The 26483-nt window shown below is 39.8% G+C and overlaps 1 protein-coding gene across 3 annotated transcripts in view; it reads right to left on the reverse strand.

Moving 5' to 3' along the window:
• GTF3C1 (general transcription factor IIIC subunit 1) overlaps positions 1–26483 on the reverse strand; it is a 121314-nt gene that overhangs the window by 45035 nt on the left and 49796 nt on the right. For all 3 annotated transcript variants that reach the window (XM_027862736.1, XM_027862735.1, XM_027862734.1), the window contains 9 exons: positions 20682–20797; positions 19336–19618; positions 14721–14935; positions 10498–10640; positions 10073–10226; positions 6393–6496; positions 5278–5462; positions 4042–4281; positions 1222–1367 (listed from right to left, as the gene is read on the reverse strand). In XM_027862736.1, coding sequence (XP_027718537.1) covers positions 1222–1367; positions 4042–4281; positions 5278–5462; positions 6393–6496; positions 10073–10226; positions 10498–10640; positions 14721–14935; positions 19336–19618; positions 20682–20797 — 1586 coding nt within the window. The remainder of the gene's footprint in view (positions 1–1221; positions 1368–4041; positions 4282–5277; positions 5463–6392; positions 6497–10072; positions 10227–10497; positions 10641–14720; positions 14936–19335; positions 19619–20681; positions 20798–26483) is intronic.

Here is a 26483-nt window from a genome sequence, read left to right on the forward strand (position 1 = left end):
GTATCTTGGCCTTGGGTTTGCAAATGAGAGAAGCTGGGAAATGTTCTGCTCCAATGAATGTCCTTATTTATTAACCTGTGCTGGCCCTCCTCAACAACATTAGGAAGATGTACAAAGACCCAAAGGGTCCATGACTATGCTTTCTTCGGCCCTGCTTGACTGCTGGTGCTAGGTGCTTTGAAAAAAGAGCAAAGCTCAGGGCTTACAGATAAAGGTAAGTATACACTTGTATGTGAGATGGAGTCACACTCTCAGGAAGGAACCCCATAAAGTTAGGTATTTCATTATCTTGGATTATTTCCTTAACTCAAAGCAGTGAAGGAAAGAAAATAAGCATTTAAATAGCACCTCCTATATGCCAGGCATCATGCTAAGTGCTTTTTACAAATGTTATCTCATGATTTTTTTATTTGATTGGAAAAGCAAATAGACATTAAGGAGGATAGGAACAAAGCAGGCAGGGTTGGTTTATTTGGAAGGAAATTACAACCAAAATGACCTAAACAGCATGTAGGCTATAGCATATGGGGACTAGGCTGGTTCCCCCTGTCACTGTAGCACTCTACTGAATGGGGTGACAGGAAGGGAGAAAGGAATAGACTTTGATCAGGAGGCCTCAGCCTGGAATGGTAGGTTTTGAGTAATAAACTTATGCCTACTGTAATATCCACACATCTCTGAACTGTTCCCTAATGGGATCTTGGAATACCAAAGTTCAGAACTTTGTTATCTGAGTAAATCATTATCTCCCACTAAGAACCTATAGGAAAATGAAATATTAACTCCACACTCAATAAATAACAACTCATATTACACAGTACGTTTAGGTTTCCTGCCAATATTATCATCTACGTTTTGCTGATGAGGAAATGGAGATACAGGGAAGTTAATCAATGCCAGACCTAGGATCTGAATTCAGGTCTCCTGATGCCAAGTGTATCCTTCTCAGCATTGCATATTATCATTTTCTCCTACTAATCACAGTCACTTGGTAGCCACGAGGAAGCAAAAAGACAAGCATGTTTCAATGCTGGATACAGTTTTTCTTCCAAAGGGCAGTTAGTAAGGTGGTTTCCCCTTTAAATCCATGCTTTTTTGGTCTCCTGAAAGAATGTGTGCAAAGTTCTCCTGCTCTGTTCTGAGATCAGGAAATACCACCTTTGTGAGCAAACAAGGTCTGGAAGCTGAGGAGAGGAAGAAACAGGAAATGATCATACTGACCTTATAGCTGACTTGGACTATCTGAATGAAGATGGACAGAGGCAAGCAGAGAAGGATATCACTGACAAGGGCCCAGCCAAATCCAAAGTCTCTGTGTATTGGGATGGGGGGAACGTAACGCATCCAAGAAGCTTCATCCACAAACACTAGAAGGAGAATTTTAGTTAGTCCTAAGAAAGGCTACCTCACCTACCATGGTAAAAAGCTTTAAATAACAGACCCCTGGGTTTGGTTAGATTCTCAGAAATCTTGGCAATGTACATAATCTCTTACAAAAACTTGCTTATTTCCAAATCTAAGTATCAACTGCATGGTGGAAAACATGGGTGGGTGGGCAGGGGAGCATATAAGTTTATTTTAATTTTGAAGAGTAGGCTAAGGACAACTCTGTCTATCAGATATAGTTTAGTCAGTTACCTTGCACTTGAAAGATCAGGTAGAAAAAGGCATAGGAGGAGGACACGTGAGAAAGAAATTCAAGTGAAAGTGTACAAATAATGAATAGGAGAGTAGGAATAAAAAATAGAAAGAAGGTCTTCACTGAGAGAGACTCTCGAATGAATGAAAATCAAACAAAAACAGGGAATCAAGAAAGAACTGAGCTAGAAAGAAGTGTTTGAGTCAGTAAGTGAGGCATACAACTTGAAGTGTGCCTACAGAAGAGAGGATGGTGGGCAAATTACTATATTACATGCGACCAGAAGACAACAAACACATATAAATTATTTCACATAGAGGCCAAGCAGAACACAGTTTGCCTCAGTGGGTTAGCTAATGAACTGGAGGAGAACCCCATACATTTGTAGAGTTCACATTTTGGTTCTTCCATGACCTTCTATACAATCATGGCTATTATTAAGGTTTCTTTGGTTTTTTTTTTGGGGGGGGGTAGTGGTGGTGGCTCAGTTGCCTTACTTATTGAAAAAAAGAGAAGAAACGATTGTATTGATTTTCATCACAAACGGTAACTGCAGAAATGTTATAGGACATCTTAGTATGAAAGAGAAAGATTACTGCCATCAGTAAAAAACATGGTAATATGCTAGGCACTGCACAAAGAACAGAGAGGTCTTCAGCTGATGTCTATGGATTACAGTCCAGCCTGAAGGCAGGGGCATGGTCGTTTTCATTATTCTAAAAACGTGGAAGCTGAAAGACAGATATTCCAAAACCATACAGAGAATGGGCAAACTGAGGGTTGGGTGAGAGACCTCCAAATCTATCTTATTCCCACCCCACCCAACATCCTGGCCTTTGCTATGAAGATAGGTCTCAATTCAATTCAATATTATACACATTTAAGGAGCAGAGTGTGCAGAGCCCCACGCTAGGCCAGGAAGAGGTACAACAAAGTTCTTACACTTGGTTCCAGTCTTCCCTGCTTACATTTGGCAAATCAGACACAAAGTTAACTGGGAGAGCTCCAAAAGAGACACCATTGGCAGAGACCTCCTCACCTCAGGACCCTCCTTGCTGCCATAAGCCTCTCATCCACCTTTCTCCTCTCCACTGTGATCAACTGAGAGGCTGTAGCTGGGAGAAACACCACTGAAACCTTGATGCCAATTTATCCTACTTCTCTCCTCCCTATTTGCCATTCAATATCCCCAATGGCTTGCAAATTCCCACCTCAGACCTTCTAGTCCCTGTGATTCAGAAGCATCATATACTAGATGAAAATTACTTTTTCCTAGTAAACTCTCCTTGTACTCTCTCATCACTATCCAGCTCAGCCTGATATCTTTCTCTCAAGGCTCCATCCTATTCCACATTTTCCTTCCTTCAGTTCCTTAAACCTAGGCCTCTCTATCTGCCTTCCTTGCTCCTATTTCTGAGATGCCATGTGCTGAGGAAGTCACGAAATTATTGGAGAAAAAATTCATGTCATCTAACTTTAATGGGGCCATCACTGTTGCAAGCAATCCCTTTACTTACTTCTCTCTACTCTACTCCACACAGTGGCCAGTCTAAATCTTCTCTATCCTCAAGCTCCCCAACTCCACCCCAGTGCCTTCTTTCTAGCAGTTGACAACTTTTTCAAGAAATCTGGTAATGAAGGGGAGAGGAGAGATGAGATAGTAGTTGTATGGGGCAGAAAGATCAAAAAAATGCTTTTTAGCATTTAGGGAGATTTGGGTATGTTTGGAGGCGAATAAAGAGATGGACAGAAAAGGTGAGGATGAAAATGCCACAGAAGTGATAGCTATTGGAGCAAGACCTTGGAGAAAGCAGGAGGGAATGGGGTCAATGGAACTGAGGACAAGAAAGGCAGCAGAGCACATTTACATACTTCAGAAGACACACCCACTAGAGCAGGGAGAACTTCCAGCATGGCATTCTTGCAGTACAAACAAGAAGTGGAACAAGACCATAAAAGGTCCCCATAACATTGGTTATCAACTAGCTTTTTGAAAATTCTCTCAGGAATCATGTTCATATCAATAGATCCAATGGTTTCACACACAAATCCAGCAAGAAGCATTTCACGAAGAATCCAAATAACTTCTGTTAAACTGGATTTACGATTTTATTTGTGTAGAGAGCTACCAGTAAGGAAACTCCCTTTAACAAGGCAAATCATCACTGATTTGGCAACTACCAAAATAAATAGAGGAGAGAGTTTGGCTAAAATCAAATAAACATCGGAATCAAAATAGAAATGTTGCTGGTTTTCAGACCCCTTATTCAGATAACTGAAATATGGATGAAATCAAATGTTTTCTGTATGCTAACCAAAGTATAATAAATACTATGGTTTTCAAATTATTAAGGATTATGTTACTTGTATAGCTTCTGTCCACAGGAGTGGCAGGGTCTTACCTGTTTCAGTAGCTAGCTCTACTTCAGCCTCCGAATCTCCTCCTCCAGGGACCTGGATACATACTCTGTTGTGGTCAGAACTCGGCTCTTGACTGTTGACCTTTCTTTCACCATCTTGACCAGCCCTCTCAAATATCTCATTTAAAGGATGTCCATAAATCAAATACCACAGAAACATATGGACCATCCGTAATCGAGGCATTTTAGGGAGAAATCCTAGGGAACGTCCAAGTCCTGGAACTGAAAATAAAGAGAAAGAATGATGAAGACTTCATGCAACTCAACTCCTCCTATATCCAGGTTAACTATGGCACTTTCAACATTTAGACTGGAAAGGATTTTAAAGGACATCTAATCCAAGACTTTTATTCTTCTATGGAAACAGAGGCCTGGGAGGTGCAGGGTAGGGGACAGGGATTTATGTGCCCAAGGTTACACAGATCATAAGGGGCAGAAGTAGGATGACAGCCTCAATCTCTGGATTCCTAGTCTATTGTTCTTTCTGCAACAGTATAATATTGAATATTTTATTTATATTTGCAAATTCTTCCTCCTATTATATTGCAAAGAATATAATGTACAAGCCAGAAACAGTTTATGAAGATTATGCAAAGCCCAAAGGCATTGAAATTGTCACCTCAAGACCTGGACTATTTTATTCTTCTTTCATCTACACCAAGGGCAGATGACAGGTGAGCAAGTAGTGGGCACGATACTGGGTCAGGAAGAGGCGGAGATCAATCATGAGATCATTTCACCCTAATCCCTGAAAGTAGGAGTGCTACCACCTTCCCAGAAGAATATAATAGAGACGTAGATTCATCACTTCTTTTGTTGGAGCGCATGCATGCATGCATGCCTCAATGCATTTCTCCCTCCCTTGTTGAGCTGAAAATACTAATGAGATGGGCCCTTGAAATAAAAAAGTCATTTGTTATGGGTCCTTAGTAACTGAAAGTAAGAATAATGATCCTCATTTATATTTATTTAATATTTCATAGTTTTCAAATCAATCATCTCATAGAACTGTTCTTTGAGGTGGAAGGGCAGAGTCTTAACAGTCCTGGGCTAGTGAAGAAAAACAAGCTCAAAGAGATTGAAGCATCCAAGGGTCACATAGCCAGTATATTTCAGAGTTGGGCCTAGACTTTCAGTCCACTGCTCAGATGTATAGTGAATGACATGGCAAAATGATCAAGAAGTAAGCCCCAAATGGTGAACTGAAGCCATTTTTACCTACAACAGGGTTGTAATTTTTGAGCTGTGTTATGCCCATTTTCTCATCAGTTTTCTTCATCCGTCCACTGCTTTCAGATTTAGAAGCTGCTGGGTGAGATTCCCCTGATCCTCCAACTTCCTCTTTTCCTTGATTTTCTTCCTCCAGCTCCTCCTGGGGAGCAGGAGTCTGGGGTGGTTTAACCCTGCAATCAGAGCAAAGACACAACATGGTGAAGGATGTCAAAGGCCCCTAAAGAAGACAAGGTCTATCCAAGCGCTGAAAGAAATCCTTCACACCAGAAGGAGGATCAGGAAAGCCAAGTGGATAACTTACAGGTTCTCTAGGCTGGCGCTCTGGGAACCTTTCAAATCTGATAACTGTATTTCAACATCATTGGCTTCCTTTATAATCTTATGTATTTTATTTTATGAATTTACAAACAAGATTCTGAGAAAGGGTCCACAGGCTTCCCCAGACTGACAAAGGGGTCTAAGACCCAAAGAAGGTGAAGAGCCTCTGCTCTAGGCAAACTTTGGTAAATACAGATGCTTACTCAAGGACTAGTGTCTCCTGGCCTTTTGAAGAAAAATAAGTGTAGAACATAAAACAAACAGATCTGCTCACAACCTAACACGCTATGAACTTATATGCTTACATGAAAACGAGCCAGCTTCCTAAGAAAGACATTCTAACCCCCTCACAACACCTCCCCTTCCCACTGTCCTGTTGAGTAAAGAATGAGAAAAGGAAACTTTAGGGTTCTATTTTCTATAGAATCTTGGAAACTGGACAGTGCTAGACCACGGCACCAAAACAAAAATCAAAAACAAAACAAAAAACAACCCAAGTTAATGAACTGATCTGCTCTCATAAAGTCTGAATAAGACTTCTTTGTACTTCATGTCCTTATATATTACAGTTATCAATGATGCTTTATTTCTCTATTAGGTATTAAGCTCCATGAGGGCAGAAACCTTTTCTTATATGAATATTGCATTTTCCCCAGGACCTATCATTAGGTGCTCTGTACACAGTACATAATTAATAAATATAGCTTAACTTAATATAATATTGCCTGGGAAAGGAAAAGCATCAGGAGAGGCACAAATCCTTCATGGTGTCTGCAACTTGCCTGTTCGCTGTGCTTGAATTGGAGATCCGGAAACGAACTTGTTCAATGGCACTTTTCATAAGAGGGTCATTGGTGTTCACAGAAGGATGGACCACAAACTCCACCTATGGAAAACAGCCACAATTTCTAAAAAAGCAGGTGTGGGGAAGGCAGAGGATGGGAGGAGAGGAAAGAAGAGGAGAAGACAGGGGACGAGAGGAGAGAGGAGCACACAGGAGGAAGAGGAGAGGCATGACTTGCTCCCCAAATTTTCCTTATCAACTAAATACAGTGATATCTATTTTCAAATAATATTCAGATTTATTTCCAAAAGATATCTCTTTAAGACAACTATATCAAGATGACAGTTGTTTTAAAATAATTTCAGTTTGTAGTTACTCCAGCCAGAAAATTAAAAAATCATGAAGCTTTACATTTGTTTTAAGGCAAATAAATGACTATTCTGCTATGAAGAAGAATTAGGTCTTTGAAATAAAGCAGTAACACTTGCAAATCCACTCCTATGAAATTCCAGGACATTAGTTTCCTTCCTGGTGCCTGCCTGCCTGTCATTGACTGTGATGTCACAGATGGTTACATAGCAGTCATCTGATCATTTCCCAGTTAAGTGACCCTGGATGGCCTTTGTTTGAAAAAGATAATGGTGGCTCAATAATCTTTCTTCAGTAATACTATTTAGAGATGGAAGGTACCATGGGAATTATGTACTCCAACCCCCTTATTTTATAGATAAGGAAACAAAGGCCCAGAAGATGCGACTCTCCTCAAGTTACATGGTAACAGAGGCTATATTCCAACAGAGGTCCCCTGACTCTAAATTCAGTGCTCTCATTCTTTAACACCACTGTCTTTTTTCACCATGCATAAAGCCTCCTCCAATGGGCTTTGATCTTTTATATTAATATCTGTTTAATGGAACAAACACTACTGTAACTCATTTCTTTAATTGTGAAATGGAGAACAAAGGAGGTTCTCCATCCTTTCTCAATATGTTAAGAAGTATAGCCAGAGATGGATAGAGAATGGCAATCCTGAAAGCTCAGAGTCAGATTGAAAGTTCTTTGCCATTGGTTTGAGATCTTTTACTTTTCATAATAGAGCAGGTCTTGGAAACTTCCTCAGATCTAATGGCCTAGCCTAGGAAACACGTATAGGAGCAAAAGCATCAGGTTCACATCAGTGCAGAGCTGTGTGCATCTTATGCAGCCTTCCCAAGACAATAAACTGATCGCACTTTTCTAGCCTGGTGTCAGCTTTGAAATGAAGGCTAAAGCTACTGTGCAGACATCTTGAAGACTAATTACAGTTACTCTCATTAGTAAAGGGCAGGGCTGGCTTCCTTGATCCATGCCACCTCTTCTTTCATCTACCCTGTACTCACATTCTGTCCTCCCGGGCCTGTTTTCATTTTTGAGGATGCATAATATGCTGTTTCTTGTACTTTCAATTCATTTAATTACGTTTGTAATTTAATTACATTTAATTACATTTGTAATTGCTCATCGACTAATGGGTATGGCACTAAACTTGAGTGACTCGCTCTATGATTTGGGGGAACTTAAATTCTCTATTTGTAAAACACAGTCACTTTAGACTTCAACTGTTCTATGGAGATGTCGACTATATGAACTAACCTATGCAGAAGCTCTTTTGATAAAAAATGGAATAGAAATAAAAGGTACTGTTGCCAATGGACTGTAGTTGGGCTCTTACTTCCATGGATCCTACTTTAATACTGTCATTTCATCAGTGTGGTTCTTGGCATCACTGAGGTTCACACCACCTTAGTGGACCCCCTCCATGAGCTGCGGTGGCCAAAATACACATCACCTGGTAGTCAAGCTTGCAAGGACATCTGAGTTTGGTTGTTGGAATACAGCTATCCAGTCATACACTCAAAACTTTGCTGAAGCTTCCAGATTCTGTGTAGAGAATCCAGAGTCCCCTCCATGCCATGATGACACATTAGAGTTGGATTTTGTTGGAGGACACACAAAAGAGCTATTTTCTACCCTAGTCATCCCTGGTTGGGTTTACAGCTGGAAAAGGGCCTCTGGAGTGGAAATCTTTCTCAAGGTTAGTAACTTTTGAGATCTTTCAACCTGGTATTGGAAGATCCGGATTCAGTTCCTAGCTCTGACACTTACGTGGCTGGGTGGTCTTGGGAAAGTCATTTCATCTCTTGTTTTCTCTTCTGTAGCATAAGGATAGTAACACTTAAACTCTTTATTTCAAAACACTCTTGTGAGGCTCAAATAAAATAACTGACATAAAATGCTTTTGTCAGCTATCATTTATTACTACCATCACAAAGAACTGACCTTGTAAGCACACAGAATTGTCTGCTTTTAAAAAAAAAAAAAAGGTGATGCCACAGTTAGGACAAGAAAGAAACTGAAAAGTGGGTCAAAAAAAATGAAGGAAATTCAAAACGACTATCCCTACAGTGCCATTTCCTTTGGTCTCAGTGCAGAGTTAACACTACCTTTCATACTCATACCCCATAAAATGTGTGACATATGATACGTGCAAAAAGGTTGAGTTGTAGTTTGTTGTTTTTTTTTTAAAGGCAATTGGGGTTAAGTGACTTGCCCAGGGTCACACAGCTAGTAAGTGTCAAGTGTTTGGTCTGAGGCCGGATTTGAACTCAGGTCCTCCTGAATTCAGGGCCAGTGCTCTATCCACTGTACCACCTAGCTGCCCCGAGTTGTAGTTCTTAAGGTAATGCACTATAACTTTAAATTTTCTCAAATAGATGAGTTACGAGACAAAAAAAGATGTATTGTTTCTTACTGGACAACCCCAGTACTGTATCTAAATGAGTTGCTTCCATCATTTCCTTTGGGATAACTTCTTGCAGACACTCCTGGATTTTGTTTTTTTTGATGTTCAGTCCAAAATTTACCCTCTAAATGTTATTTAATTTATCCAAGCAATGCCCTGCTGAGCTGCAATAAGCTTCCTTTTTCTTTGGGCCCTCAGGGCTGGCTGAAGACTTGGTCTAGTTATCAGAGAAACAGCCTGGTGGACTCAGTTAGAAAATCTGTGTTTGCTTCTTGTTTCTGCTACTTATGACCTGCAGGACATGGGGCAAGTGACTTCACTTCAATGAACCTCAGTTTCTTCAACTGCAAAATGAGACTACTGCCTACCACAGGGATAATGCAAGCTCAAAGGAGATCATGAAAATTACTCTCTAAATCATCCAACACACCACAAACAACAGTTATTATGTGCTTTATAAACCACAAAACATTGCACAACTGTAAGGAATGTTTGTTTTTATTATTCCCCTCTGTGCACCACTTTAGGATACAAGCTAATTACTTCCCCATGCCTTGTCCGGTTTCCTCTTTAAAAAGGGGACAATTTCTATTCCTTAAATTAGACGAAATAACATGACAAAAGATGACGGTCATGGAGAAAGAGTTTAAACATGGCAATGGGGAAGAAGAGGAAGGGGAGTTACAGAGAAGAAAAGAAAAGAAGCGTGGGAAACAGAGTACAGAGAGCAAAAAAGAAAGATGGAACATGGAATAGGAAAGAAGGAAGAGGAAAGAGAGAGAAGGAAAAAGGGAAAGAGAGGAGAAGGGTGGAAAGGAGATGAGAGAGGAAAAAAGGAGCAGAGAGAGAAGATTTTTTTTTTTATTTTGTAAAGGTAAGAGTGTCTTTAAGATTACCTTCTTTTTAATGCCGTCTTGGATAACTGTGGTTCGGTATAACCTCAAAAGTCCTTCCTCAGATAGCTTCCGAACTAAGCGAATGATGGACTTCTTACAACATTTAGTGGATACTCCTTCTTGCTTTTCCTGGTCCATGATCATCTTCTGAAGCCTGGATGATCACAAAAAGGAAATTCCAGGTCTGTTATTTTCAACACACTTCACAACTTACTCTGGTGGACAAGAGAAACTAAGTAAGACCCAGGCATAGCTTTTAAGTTGCAATCTAGTAATTTCTTTTTGGGGATGAGGAAGGACTGTGTTTGAGGTAAAAGAGGATAGTCCAGTTTGTCTCAGACAAGGCTAAATAATTTTGATTTGTTGTGATAGTTTATTATTATTATTACTACTACTACTACTACAACAAAAGCAGACACTCTTACGTGAACAAGCTCTCGATTAATCGGAGGTTGCCCACAGCCTCTATAATCAAGTTTCGTCGTTTGAGCACTCGATATGTTTCATGAGGTTTCTCTTGGGCTGTGGCTTTGGTGTTCTTCCCTTTCTTCTGGACAGAGCTATTTTCCTAAGACAAAATCAAAAGTAAAATTGAGTTAATATCCAGAAAAGCTTAGACCTTAAATAATACATTGACTGAAGCATTTATCCCCTTGGGTAATTTTTATCCACATGTTTAAATTAAAAACAAAACAAAGCAAGAAAAATGTCTTCCACTGCTAAGATTCTTTACGCCTTGATAACTACCAGCAGAAGCACACGAAGGGCTTCAAGAACACCAGGTTCATAGATGAAAGCAGTTACATACTACTAGCAATTTGTCTATTCCCATGTCCATTCTTTCACCTTCTTTCCAGTGAGAGGCAATGTGGTATTGTGCAAGGAGTGCTGGGCTCAGAGTCAGGAGACCTGAGTTTAAATCCTGAATCTAGCACTTAATAGCTATATAATCCTGGTCTCCTAAAGTCTGTTTCCTCATTTATAAAATAGAGACAATAACCTTTCCATCATTTACCCTGCAGGATCATTATGAGGAAAGCACTTTGTAAATCTCAAGGCACTATAGAAATATGAGTTATTTAGCAGAATCTGCTACTTACTACTTCCTAAAGTAAAAAAAAAAATACAGCAGTAATCTTCCTTTCGAGCTCCAGTCCTCTATCATCAATTGCCTACAGTATGACTTGAACTGAATGTCCCAGAGGCATTTCAAATTCAACACATCCAAAACAAAATTCATTATCTTTTCCCCAAAACACACCCCTGTTCCTAATTTTCCTGTTTTTGTCAAGGGCACCATCATATTTCACAAATTTGGAGCTATCCTTGACTCTTCACTGTTCCTTACACTACTGCCTATAATCTAATGAGTTGTTAAATCTTGTTGATTTTATCTCCATAACATTTCTCACATCTACATCCTTTCCATTCACATCAAAATCACTCTATTTTAGGCCTCATTGCTTCTGGCCTGGTCTACTGAAACAGCCTCTTAATTGTTCTCCTAACCTCAAGTCTCCAAGCCTTCCTCCAACAATGTGGTCAAAGGGATAGTTTTAAGCTACGTCTTACCATATCACTCCCTTGGATCATGAAATTCTCATGATTCTTTGTTGCTTCTAGAACAAAATACAAACTCCTGGTTGTCATTTAAAGTCTTGATAGTCTGGCTCGAGCCTACCTTTCCAGACTTACTCTGTATTTCTTCCCTTCAAGCCCAAGTCGCTTACTTACTGCTGCTCACTACACAACACTCCATCTCCCTTCCCTGTGCTTTCCCTCAGGCTGTACGTAGCCAATCTCTGGAATGCATTCCTTACTCACTTCTGCCTTTGAGAATTTCAAGCTTCCTTCAAAGCTCAGCTCAAGCCTGACTTCCTACCTGAGGCCTTTCCAGTTTTCCTCTAAGGATGGCAGGGCCTCCCCAACACTTGAAAGTTCCTTGTATTAACTTTGTATGAATTGTGTATTTACTTCTATGTGTCCATGTGTGTTTTTCGATAGAATGGAAGCTCTTGAGGACATGGATGATTTCATTCTTGTCTCTTTATCTCTACTGCTTAGCACAGCATCTAAATAAATTTTTGGGACCAAACCTGTGATTTCTTTATAGGTAGTGCCTGGTAAGGAATTTCCTCTAGGAATGCAGAGAAGCACTTTCTCTGCAAATTCCAGTATCAAGAGAGTAGCCAAAGGGTATTTAGAGGTTAAGTGACTTTCCCTAGGGTCACCCAACCAACCCACCAATGTGTCAAAGGTGGGAATTTAACCCAGGTCTTCCTGAGCCTGAGGCCAGCTCTCTATACCATGCTGCCTCTGCCTGGTACATAATAGGTGCTTCATAAATGCTTGACTGGTTTAAGTCATGCTGTTCCTTTCCCTACTTTCTTCCTGTTTGTCTCCTTATACTTTTACCCTTGTTTCAAAGACATAAAATTACAAAGGACCTCAGAGGTCTAATTTAACCCTGTCTCTTAAGAGTCAGAGAAACAGGGCAGAAATGTTGAGTGATGTGCCTAAGATTATACACTTAATAAGAGGCAGAGCCGGGGCAGCTAGGTGGCGCAGTGGATAGAGCACCGGCCCTGAAATCAGGAGGACCTGAGTTCAAATCCAGCCTCAGACCAAACACTTGACACTTACTAGCTGTGTGACCTTGGGCAAATCACTTAACCCTGATTGCCTCATTAAAACAAACAAACAAACAAACAGAAAAAAAAAAACAAATAAGAGGTAGAGCCCCTTGAGACTTGAACCCAGGTCCTTTGACAACCAATTACATTCTTTTCTCTCTATAACATGCTGCCATTATCCCTGTCCATAGTATATCTTTCAAGTAGAATATAGTTCCTTGCAGGAAAATTTTTATTTTGTCTTTGTAGCTGCCGTAGGGCCTACCCCACAATGGGTAGCACGGTGCTTCCTGCTTGCTGGATTCTGGCCTCCCTTGTATTGGCAGTGTGCCCATGCCTTACAATCACCCACAGACTGTACTGCGCTGTCTCAAAACAAACACGCCTGGTCCAAAACAACAGTGCAGCTTATAAAAGCTCCATTATAATTCCTCACTTGAGGCCTTTTCCACTTTAAACAGGAATACGTCAAAAGGTACTTTTCAGGGCCTGGAGAGAGGCAGAAATGTCTGCATTAGGTGATCAGGTTTCAACTTAGCTTAGTTATTAGTTACATGTTGTTCTGTAAATCTGGGTGCACACTGAAGTGGGAATCTCAAAGATTAATGAAGTTATCAAAGGTACAAGATGTACAGTAGGTACAAGATGCTTACACAATTCCTTGTCCTATTTTAGAGCACAAATATCAGGGAAACATTATTTAAATAAATATAGTAGAATTATACAGTGAGCTCCATGATGGCAGGGACTAGATCTCTGCCTTTTTGATACCAAAACAGTATCAAAGTGCCTGGCCCATAGAAGGTGCTTCATAAATGCTGGTTGACTCATTGCTGACTGACCGATGGTAGTTTTCCATGGGATGATCTTTCTTAAAACACACAGATCGATCTGGTGGGCAACTCCTTATTTAACCTGCCCCGCCCCGGTATTCAGAAGCCTCCACAATTTGGCACCACTGATATTCCCTTCAAGCCTCTCTTCATGTATTGAATTCTTAACTATCCTTTAAAGACCAAATCAAATTCCACCTCTTCTATGAAGGTTTCCCTGATTCCTCTGAGCAGTGATAACATCTGCCTAGGGACCTCACATGGCACTGTTTTGTAAGTCTCTAATGCACTTTTCATATAATATTGTGCACTACAGATAAGTGTTGTTTTCTTATCCTCCAATTGCCTTCTCCATGAAGACAACTGTTTCATCTATAGTCTGTATTTTTTGTATCTTGCAGCAGAGGAGAGTCAATGTGATATGGCAGAGAGAGCGTGGGTCTTGGCATCAGGTAGATCTGGGTTCAAATCACACTTGTCACATTCTATAGCTGTATGACCACAGAGAGGCAAGTCACTGAATCTTTACATCTCAGTTTTTCCACCTCAAAAATGAGAGGCCTCTGAGAGACCTTCTAGCTCTATATCTATCAGGTTTATCTAAGCAGATAATTTTGCTCTAACTTGTGAAAAAATTCCTTACGAGGAGAAAGCTAGTAAACTCCAGAGCCAACCAACCTGATGATGGAAGATTCTGTCCCCACAGGCAACCCAACAATTCACTGCAGCAAATATTCATTAAGTACCTATTATGTATGTGCAAGGCACTATGTCAGGTGATGTGGATAACAGAGGAAATAAGAGTCAGTCTCTGCCCTTGTAGAGATTTCAAACTGGACACAAAAGGAGTGCAGATGTGAGGGGTTGAGAAATCTCCAGGAAAAGGTAAGAATATCTGAGTATAATATGCTATTCAATGTCTAGAACTTTATATCCTCATCCAAGCAGAAGAAAGCAACTACAAAAGGGGAAAGTGTAGCAAGGGATAGATATAAATATAGGTGGGTGATAAGAGTAACATCTTACACCTCTTTCATCACTTTTCCCATATGAACATTAGCACCATGACACAGGTCCTCTGACAAAAAGCTACAAAACTAAAGAAGTCTTATTTGTGAAAGACTACTATGTGTCAAGCATGTCAAAAGCCAAATAAACCAGATGCCAACAGCCAGAACTTACCTTTGGGTTTTCAAGTCTGACCTCTTCAATCACAGCCACATCACCATCTTCATCTGTAGAGTGGGTGCCAAATGAGATGTTGGCCTCAGAGCCTTTGGAGGTCTCTAAAATGTTGTCAACAAAGGCCCCTGAAGTTTCATCAGTCTCATCAGTGGTTCCTAGGGAAGATGATGACTTCTTCTTTGTTGAATGTTGTTTTAGGAACCTCCATCCAGCTACAAGAAAGAAAATGATGAAGAGTGGCCACATAAGTCAGTCAATAAGCAACAGTGCCTATGATATGCCAGGTGCTAAGCACCGGAGGTGGGGGGGTGTACAAAGAAAAGCAAAAGACAGTCCCTGTTCTCAAGGAGTTCTCAGTCTATTGGGGGAGTCAACATGTATACAAGTATGAACAAAACAGCTATATACAGAATAAAAGGGAGGTAATCAGTAGAGGGAAGACACTAGAATTAAGAAAAGTTGGAAAAGACTTCCGGTACAAGGTAGGATTTTAGCTGGGACTTGAAGAAGGACAGGGAAGCCAGGAGACAGAGATGAAGGGGGGGGGAATGTTTCAAACAGGAGACAGCTAGTGAAAATGCCTGGAGTTGGGAGATGAAGTGTCTTATATGAGGAACAGCACGGAGGCCAGGGTCACTGGGTCAGAGTGTACACAGGGAGGTGGTTCTAACGTATAAACAGTATGGAAATGTAGGAAGGGCCAGGTTATGAAAGGCTTTGAATGCTAAACAGAAGGTTTTATATTTGTTCCTGGAAATGACAGGGAGTCACTGGAGTTTATCAAGTCTGGGTTGGGGATGAAGAAGGTGAAAATGGTCAGACCTGTGATGTAGGAAGATTGGTTTGATAGTTGAATGGTGGACGGAATGATGTGAGACCAGTGATACCAATCTGAAGGCTACTGAATAGTCCAGTAATAAAAAGCTAAGTGCCTGCGCCAGGGTGGTGGCACTATCAGAGAAGAAAAGTGTCAGAGAAGAAAAGAGGGTATATGTGAGAGATGTTATGAAGGTATAATTAAAAGAATCGAAAGGCCTTGGCAACAGGTTGGTCATGGGGGGCGGGAAGGGAGAGAGTAAGAAATTAAGGAAGACACCTAGGATTATGAGCCTGTGTGACTGGGATGGTGCCACCCTCAACAATAATAGGGAAATTGGGAGGAAAGATAATGACAATCACTTTAACAAGAAAACTAGCGAAGGGCAAGACTGACTTAGGTGAGTAGTGGTGAGCTTTGACTTCTTTTCTGTTTTCTTGCTTGATTAATTTCAAAGTGTATTAGCAGCATTACCTCTCACTTCATAAAGACCCAATGGATGGCTGAATGCCAAATGCAGCAAGACAAATTTGGGTAAGACCTAGAAAACCTCATGGCTTTACAGTAATAACAAAACCAAACTGAAATCATATGATTATCTCAATAGCGTCAGAAAAAGCTTTTGACAAAATACAGTACCCATTCCTATTAAAAACACTAGAGAGTATAGCAATAAATGGAGCTTTTCTTTAAATGATAAGCAGTATCCACCTAAAACCATCAGTAAGCATTACCTGTAATGGGGATAACCTAGAAGCCTTCCCAATAATATCAGAGGTGAAACAAGGAAGCCCATTATCACCACCATTATTCAATATTGTACTAGAAATGTTAGCTTTAGCAGTAAGAGAAGAAAAAGAAATTGAAAGAATTAGACTAGGTAATGAGGAAACAAAACTATCATTCTTTATAGATGACATGATATACTTACAGAATCAACTAAAAGAACTACTCAAAATAATTAAAACTTTAGCAAAATTGCAGGATGTAGAATAAACCCACACAAACCATCAGCATTTCTATATATGTTACCAACAAAGCTCAGCAGCAAGGGGCAGAGAAATTCCACTTAAAATAACTGTAGACAATATAAAATATTTGGGAGTCTACTTGCCAAGACAAACCCAGGAACTACATGAACACAATTACAAAACACTTTTCACACAAATAAAGTCAGATCTAAACAATTGGAAAAATATCAATTGCTCATGGGTAGGCCGAGCTAATACAATAAAAAATGACAATTCTACCTCAATTAATTTACTTATTCAGTGCCACACCAATCAAACTATCAAAAATTAGTTTATAGAGCTAGAAAAAATAATTTAAAAAACTCATTGGGAAGAAAACCTCATGGTTTTTAAGACTAGAATGGAGGTTGAAAATTATTGAAAAATTAAATAAAGACTAGAACAAACATTTTGGAGAGCAATAAGGCAATATAAAATAAGAGGCACAGGACCTATGATGTCCTTAAGCCTAGGCATTCCACTGCTAGGATTTTAACTTAAAAATATAGAAAGAAAAAAAAGGAGCTTAATTTACAGAAATATTCATGACTGTTCTATTTTTAACAGCTAAGTACTGGAAGTAGGCTCTGCATCCAGCAATTGGAAGATGACTGAATAAAATGTGGTGTGTTGGTGCAATAGAAGATCATAGTGCCATAAAAAATAGGGATAAACATCAGGCATACAGAAAATATAGAAAGGCAAATATAGGGTGATACGGAGCGAGAGACAAAGATGTGAAGGAAAAGAAAAGGAAGGCAAGGCCAAAGGTGTCAGAACCGCAGATGCGTCTGGAAGGGAAGACAGAACAAATGCATTTTTTTTTGGTTCTACTTGGTTAAATGTTGAGGGTTTTGTGCAAGATTTTGTTCCTTTTCTTTGTACATTTATTTCATGGATTGTCTTCTCCCTCCTCATCCCCACCTCCTGGATTCTGGGGCCTCTTTCAAGCCTCAGATACAATCTCACTTTCTTCAGCAAGCCTTTCTTGTTCCCTCTCAATGCTAGTACATATCCCCTGAGATTACATATTCATTTTATCCTATTTATATCTTGTTTGCACATAGCTGTCTGCATGTTACCTCACCCATTAGACTTCAAGTTCCTCAAGGGCAGGGACTGTTTCTGCTTTTCTTTATGTCCTCAGTGCTTAGCACAGTGCCTGGCACCTAACAGGTGCTTAATAAATGCTTGTTGGCTTAACCTCTAAATAAAACAGAGTAGTTCTGAACATTTTTGCAGAGTTAAGTTCCATTTTCCCTTGCTATGACATTTTTAGGTTAAATCCTAGCAGAAGAATATCTGGCTAAATGAAAGGCATAAGAAGGCTAAAGGTGCCTTGGGAGCAAAGGGATGGACTGGATGATTTGTGCAAGTTTCTCTTGCCTTATTATGCTGCTGTAATGATGACGATGGTGAGGAGGTTGAGAATCTATTACACAATAATGATTATAATAGTAATAACCTTTTTTCAGAGTCCAGGTTTGTGCTTTTAGGTATGGAAACCCCCTCCAGAATTCAGCCTGGCAACTCTCTTGTAACTTGCAGTCTTCAGGAAAGTGGGGGGTACTGAGAAGGTAAGTGACCTGTCCACAGTCATACTGTATGTGCAGGAGTCAGGATGTGAACTTTGGCCTCCATGACTCCAAAAGTGGACCTCAATAAACTGCCTCTCAGTCAGGGCAGTTTATACAGAGCTTTAGTTACCAAGATGCTTTTACCTATATCATTTGACTTTTACAACAGTCTTGTGAGATAGTCACTGCAAATACTACAGTCCTGATTTTGTGCATGACGAAACTGAGGTTCAGAGAATCTAAGCTAGCTATCCAACTGCTAGGACTTTAACTTAAAAATATAGAAAGGAAAAAACTTAAATTTATAAAGATATTCATGGCTGTTCCATTTTTAATAGCTAAATACTGGAAGTAGCCTATGCGTCTGGCTATTGGGATAGCTGAATAAAATATAGTGCATTGGTGCAACAGAAAATTATAGTGCCATGAAAAAGGGATAAATACCAGGCATGCAGAAAATTTATTAGCTATCCTGCTCATAAAATAGAACAGCTAGGAGGCTCAGTGGATGAAGCATCTGGCCTGGAGTCAGGAAGAGCTGTGTTCAAATCTGGCCTCAGACACTTAACTAATTGTGTGACCCTGGGCAAGTCACTTAACCTCTATTTGCCTCAGTTTTCTCATATGTAAAATGGGGATAATAATCCTATCTTCCAGGATTGTGTGAGGATCTAATAAAATAACAATTGTAATTTAGCACTTAGCACAGTGCTTGATACACTATATAAGCACTATATAAATGTTAGCTATTATTGCTACTGTTGTTACTGTTAGAATCAAGATTCCAAGCAAGGAATCAATGTGTTAGAGTGGAAGAGCACTAGACTTTAAGCGAGATGAATGAGGTTTGAGAACAGGCTCTCCAATTTCCTGGTCATTTAACTCTGGACAAGGCACTTCTGCTCTTGCACACAGGGCCCTCATCCACACAGGACATGAGAAGGCCACATACACTCCAGGGTTCCTCAAGTCTGTCGTAGATCTAACACTCCCCAAGCTTTTACATCTTCTGATGCCAAGTCCAGTGTTTCTTCCTCTATATACCAATGATGCAGGGGAATCTACTGGACTTCCAGTTTAGGACAGAATTTTAAGTAAGATATCTCTAAAACCAACACCACAAAGCAAACAGCGATTGACTTGGTAGGTCCCTCCCTTCTAAACAACGCAGTCCATGGGCAGCATTTCCTCGACACCTGCCTACCTACCCTTGGCTGGGGTCGAATGCTTGGGTCCGAGTTTTGAGCCTGATCCCATTCCACCCTGGGATGCCTGCCCTCTTCTTCTGGTGCTTCTGGTGCTCTCTTCCTCACTGTCAGATTCAGTGTGGAAGGTCTCCTCTCCTTCAGGCACCGGAGCCAAGTTAACCATGGTGAGATGCTCACTTCGTGCCTTCTCCCTCTCATACTGCCGGCTTAAATCACTTTCTTCTGCAAAAACATGGGAAATATACTTTGTTGTCCGCTGTCGACCTTCATCTTCCATGAAACCCTGAAGAGATCAGATTAAGTTAATCATACTGGGAAACTGATGGAGGACACAGAGGTGGCATGTTTCAGTGAGTCAAAACCCAACTGGTGACTAAAGGGTGGTCATTTCAGAGTATTACTTTGCCCCCATGGAGGATGAAAAATCAGCATATCTGGAGTCAGAAGACTTGGTTTCAAATTCTGTCTGCCTGACCTTGGGCAGGTTATATACCCTCTCTGGGATGGGTTTTCTCTCAGTGAAATGGGGAGGATGGACTAGATGCACTCTAAAGTTTTTTTTTCCAGCTCTAATTCTTATGAGATGTTGGCATCATTTAACAACTTGTGCTAGTTTCCCCACCTCAAAAGCAGCTCACCCCAGCGTCATGTTAGGGATGAGAAATGTAATACAACAACAATTCAGCAACCTGAAAACGAGCCAGCTGATTCCTGGTTATCTCTAGTGATGGAAGGCAGGGACAGCTTAAGTAATGGAATCCTAAAGATTGGCAAATCTTGGCTTTACCCAAAAATTTCAACCTCTTCCTTAACCAGATTGTTTTCTGGGAGGATACAGAATTCCATCTTTTTTTCTATTCCATAAGTTAGTGGGTTGCTGACAGGCTAAGTAAAGTGACCAAAAGGCTAACAACCAGAGGGCAGAAATACAAAGTATCTGAACAATTCACAAATTGGCCACCAGCCCCTAAATAACAGAGCTGACTTAATCATACTTGACAATGGTGACCTACATTTATATAACACTTTAAATTTTTTACAGGGCTTTCTGCACAATAACCTTGTGAGATAGGTAGGGCAAGTGTAAAGCCCCATATTCTAGACGAGAAAAACAGGCTCATCTTACTGGTTAGGTAATTTGCCTGTGGTTACATACCTAGAAATGATCAGAACCAGGACTCAACCTCAAGATTTTCTGAAGAGAAGTCTAGTGCTCTTCCCACTTCTAACATGGTAGTCCTACCTAGTTTTCTGGCTCAGTCAAGTGTGTTTTTTTCTTCTCTGCATTGATAACATATCTAGAGACAAACCAAATCACTAAATGGGAGGTGACGTCACAATGTTACCTTGACCACTTTGTATCTCTCGAGTAGACGACACAACATCCTTGCTTCCAATTTCCCCACATTCATAGCCATCCGCACCTCAGCCTGGGAAATTCCTTTGGTGCCTCTGCTTTCAACTGTTTGGAACAAGAAGATAATATGCATTCATTCAACAAAAATTTACTTAGAGCCTACTAAGTATAGAGCATTGTGCTAAACAATAGGGGAAACGTAGATAAATTAACACTGCAATGACAATATGGGTTGACCTGCAAAAGTCACCACAGGGTAACGCTATTTTTCCTCTGGAAAACATATTTTGAAAGGCAGTAGAATCCTCTAATGCAAGCAAATGCCTGAGCTGCTGCCATCTCCTTTGAGTTAAAAGTACTGTACTGAAAATTAAGAAACCAAACGCTGATCATCTAGATACATTGCCCCTTTATTCCTTAAGATTTCTTCAGAGACTTCACAGAATTTCAGGGTTGGAAGGAATCTCAGAGCCCATTTAGTCCAAGTGAAAGCTGGTATGATGTCTTCCTGGTGATCTCTTACAGGGACTTCTCCTACAGATAAAGTATGAAGGCTGGTAGGGCAAGGGCACCTGCCACTGAGTGAGAAAGCCATACTGGCTGAAGTGCAGTGGAGAAGGCAGCCAACGTGGCGTCACAAGACCTGAGTTTGCTTCCTAGCCCTGCAATTTACTTGTCAGAATGCACACTTCTTGAGGGCAGGGCCTGTTTCTTGTATTCCCAGTGTTTAGCACAATACCTGGCACACAGTAAGCACTTAATAAATGCCTGGTGACTGACTGACCTCAGTGCAAGTAATTTAACTTCCATGAGTCTCAGTTTCTTAAGATGTAAAAGGGGATCAATTAGCCAATCAACAAGCATCTATTAAGTATCTTCTCTATGTTAGGCACCAGGGAGACAAAGAATGAAACAATCCTTACTGTCAACTAAAACAATACTTGTGGTAACAACCTCACAGATTTATATTGAAGTTCAAAAGAGTTAATATATATAAAGTTTTATAATCATGAAAACATACAAGCTCATATACACACATACATACATACATATGTGCATATACATATACACATATAAGCTATGATTTTTTTTTCTATTAACTAAGATCATTGAGACACGAAAACTATAGCTAATTTTTAAAAATCCCCTCCCTCCAGTTCTGAAATGGAAAGATGTAATGACATGCACAGTCCATAGTAAGCATGGACTATATGAACTCCATTGTAGAAGTACACTTCCTTGCCTTCTTAGACAGAGGACACTAAATAGAAATTAAATTTTTCTTGATAATTCACTATCAATGCAACACTGTATGTAAAGTACTTTGCCAACAGTAAAGGACCATAAGAAATGCAAGGTATCATCAATCACTGTACTTTAAGGCTCTGTGGTCTATTGTGGACACTCTCTACAGCCATTATTATACTATGCTATAATATAGTGATGCCCTCTGGGACTATTAAGGTATATTATAATAATAACAATAATAAGACACGGTTTCTACCATTTTAAAAAACACATTTTCCTACCATTTTAAGGTTTATAAAACACTTTCTCCACAATTCCTCAGGGAGCTAATCAGTGCACATGTTAATATGATCACTTTATAAATGAGAACTACAGTTTGGAGGCCTGAAGTGATTTGCTTCAAATCTGACCTGTGGTCTTCTGACTCCAAAATCCTTTCTGCCATAACTATAATAAATCAAGAGCTCCAGGCTGTTGCGCTTTTGGAATTGTGTAACTATAGTGCAAAGTGCCCTGGGTTTGGAGTCAGAGGACATAGGATCAGGGTGGTCCTGGGCATGTATTTGGCTTCTCCAGCCCCCACTCTCCTTATATGTAAATTGCTTAACCTCTCTAAGCCTCAGTTTACCCATCTATAAAATGGGGATAATAATAGCACCTTTCTCACAAGGTTATTGTAAAGATCAAGTGAGATAAGTAAAGTGGCTTACAAACCATAAAGCATTATATAATGCATAAACAAATGCATGAAAAAGCATTTATTAAGCACTTACTATGTGCAAAGTACTGTGCTAAGCTTCAGGGATAAAAACTGAAAAGTAAAACAGCTTCTTCTCTCAAGGAGCTCACATTCAATACTCAAAGACAACAAACATAAGAGATTTCTGCTGCAGTGCAGATGTAAAGGACCAAGTGTTTTTTAGAGTGCAGCAGCAAGGTAGATGGGAATGCATTTTCTTTAATGGTATTTCTAGCAATAAAACCCTATCTGTTTCTGAGGTTAAACCATCTGCTGGTGCCAACAACTTTAGTGTCCAGAACTTTCCCCTCTGGGTTTTTAGGGGCTGTGGAGAAGGTAGGGGCTTTAGCTATTATTATTATGGATGTCTCTTCCCATTAAAAGATGCATTAGGTCCCATCAGAAGGTGAATTAGGATCATAGATTTTTTTGGGAATGAGTATTAGGAATCCAGTCCAGCCTTCTCATTTTACAGACAAAGAAACCAAGGCCCATAGAGATTCACAATCTGTTCAAGATCATAGAGGTTGTAAGAGGCAGAGAGAAGGTTCAAACCCAGGATTGAGGAGATTTGGGATTAATATTTTTCATACTCAAACCTGAAAGGCTGTGTTTTTCCCTCTTCCCAGAAATTAAGCTAAAATCCCTCCACCGTAACACCAAAATAGACAATTTAAAAACGCACATTGTGGCTCCTATCTCTTTTACCGTCTCACACTGGGTAGGACTAATACACTTCATACTGAATCTAATTATTAGCAAAGAAAATTGATGTTCTCATGCATAACAAAGTAGTAATTATAGAATGAGTATGCGATTTCACAGCCCCCTTCATTCCTCCTTTTTAAAGCTAAATCCAGGCCGGCCTCCACACTAATCTCCTTAACACTTTCAATTTCTCTCTTTCTGCCTCCTAAAGTTCACATTTTTACTATTTAAAAAAAAAAATCTTGATTTGACCCTGCTATCCCACTTTCTATTTCTTTTTCTCTTATAGCCAAACACTTAAAATAAGTGGATTCAACACATAACTTCCAATACCTCACACTTCTTTAACTCCCTATAGGCATGCCTTATACGTAATTGGTACTCCACAAATCTTAATTGAATGAATGAATAAATGGATGAAAAAATGACTGCACCTGGCTTCCATTCCCACTTCAGTCACTGAAATAGCTAGTCACCAATTACCTAACTCAAGAAGTTACCTAAAGAAACTCACTCAGGACTAGTCTTCCAGAACAATGGTCACTTCTTAGCAGATGTTTAACAAACAATCGAATGAAGGCTTCCTTCCACAACTTTTCCCTGCCCCTTACCTAACCTGTTTGTTTTGGTCAATGGTATTTATTACTATTCTCCCAGACCCCTTAGTCCAAAATCTTCTCTACTAGTCAACAAGTTCTGTTGGTTCCTTCTCCATTTCTATTGCTCTAATCAATGCCTTAATTACTGTATAGCTTTATACTACAATAACCTAATTAGTCTCTTTGACTTCAGTATTTCCTCTCTTTAATCCATCCTGCAAATGCCACTAGCTGAATCTTTCTAAAACACAGCTTTATCATGTCCCTCCCTAGTCGAAAAACCTAAAAAAAAAAAAAACAACACCACCACACTATTAAGCACTTATTTGGTGCTTAACAAATGCTTGCTGATTAAGACCCCAAGTGATTCTAGCTGACATTCAACCACTTCCATCAACTTAGCCTTATGCTTTTAATGCAGTCCAATAACAGCAGCTCCTATTTACATAGTTCTTCAGTTTGCAAAGCCCTTTACTCACAACATCCCACATACTGGGTACTTCAAAAATTACTGTCCCATTTTACAGGTTGTGACCATTTCAAACAGTCCAGGATCCAAATCCACATCTTCCATCTCCAAGATTGGTGCTGTTTCCTCCCCATCACGGAGCCATTTTTATTAGTCACTATTCTGAACAAAGATCCTCTACTCCAATGATAACATTTTTTTTTTAAAAATCATTCCCATGTCACCTTAATTCCTGCTTCCACACTTTAGCTTATGGGTTTGTTTGGGGTTTTTTTTGCTGTCAATAATGTCCTCCCCATCTCTGAAATTCCATAATGGAGCCAATCAAGACCCAACCCTTCCTGAAGAGTTCCCTGGTTAACTTAATCCCATGATGATTTTTCGTCTCTCTTAATTCCTACAAGTACTGACTTTCTATAGTCCAGCACTTCTTCAAGTGTGGGTCACAACTCTATGACCTACAGTATAAGAAGTGCCGCAAGTGTCTCGAGTGGAAAAAGTTTAAGAAACCCTGGTTTGTAAACTATACAACTTTCCATTAGATTCTCTACTGTTCTCTACTTCATGAATATACATTTGACTTTTCAGTAATTCATGAGCTTCAGGGACAATGGTAGCATTTTCTATTTCTTTTCTGTCATCTCAGTGGCTAGCACAATGCTGCTGAATCGATATAATATAAATAGAAGTATTGATTAAACTTGAAGTGGAGTGGGAGGCAGAGCTAGATGTCTGTAGTAAGGGTCTAACAGTCAAGCACTTAATTCTTTGCATGGGCTTCATGTCATTTTTGTCTGGTAGAACAATTCAGAATGAACATCTCAGGATTATTAAACAAATAGGAAGAAGAAAGACAGCTACAGTGAAAAAGTCATTGCCCTGGCAATCAGATGACTCAGGTGCTGGTCCTCACACTGTCACTAACTAGGTGTATGACCTTGGACAAGTCACTTTACTTCTCTGGGCTAAATTTCCTTATCTGTAATATCAGGATTACGATAATGAAGAACACTATGCTGATGGGTGGTAGACAGGGGCTCAGAATGAGATATTTTTACAAATGGCTAATGAGTGGATCTGTGGGTTGTTTTTTGTTTTTGTTTTTGTTTTTTTGGTGAGGCAATCAGGGTTAAGTGACTTGCCCAGGGTCACATGCTAATAAGTGTCAAGTGTCTCAGGGCACATTTGAACTCAGGTCCTCCTGACTCCAAGGCCAGAGCTCTATCCACTGGGCCACCTAGCTGCCCCGTGTTTTTTTGTTTGTTTTTTTTTCAAGACTATTTTGAGAGGGGACTTTTTGAGGGGCAGGTGTTTGGGAGGAATAGTGATGCTGATACTAAAAAGGAAGAAAAGAAAAAAGAAAGAGTGTCAACAAATAATTTTAAAAAATAAGCAGGAGAAAGAAGTGTGCTTAGAAGACAAGCAAGGCAATGTCTGAACTGTCAACATTGTTATATGTTAAGCCTGAAATACACAAAACCCCCCAACTGTACATAGTAGAGATTGCTGAGTTTTGTTTTTTGTTTTTTCTGGTTTCTAGTCCTTGTGCGTGCGTGTGTGTGTGTGTGTGTGTGTGTGTGTGTGTGTGTGTGAGTATATAAGAAAATGTTCATATTTGTTCATATTTGTTCAGTTCATAATAATACAAGGAAAATTTTAAAACATAAAATGAACTGAGGGGACTGAACTACAAAACAGCTGTGCCAGAAAAGGTTGTTTAAACTGATACCTGACAACATATAATACATTGCTTTAAGGTTTACTCATTTCATCCTTGATCAACAAATAAGGGCAACTTTGGAGTGGTGTGTGAATTGTGAAGGGAAAAGAGTTCATCCTAAATGCTTTCTTACTCTATTTAAGATAGCCTTGCAAATAAACATAGCAGTTTCCTAATACTACACAATGTTCCCCCAAGTTGACCTTCCCCCAGGAAGCTCAATGCTGGTAAGAGAAACTAAATCAGTTTTCTTTACTACTCACTGACCCTCTGTTGCTACTCCCTCGGAAAAGCCACAGGTGGATGGC

The sequence above is a fragment of the Vombatus ursinus genome, unplaced genomic scaffold (assembly GCF_900497805.2).
Source record: "Vombatus ursinus unplaced genomic scaffold, bare-nosed wombat genome assembly UNPS02014770.1, whole genome shotgun sequence".
Classification (NCBI taxonomy): Eukaryota; Metazoa; Chordata; class Mammalia; order Diprotodontia; family Vombatidae; genus Vombatus; species Vombatus ursinus.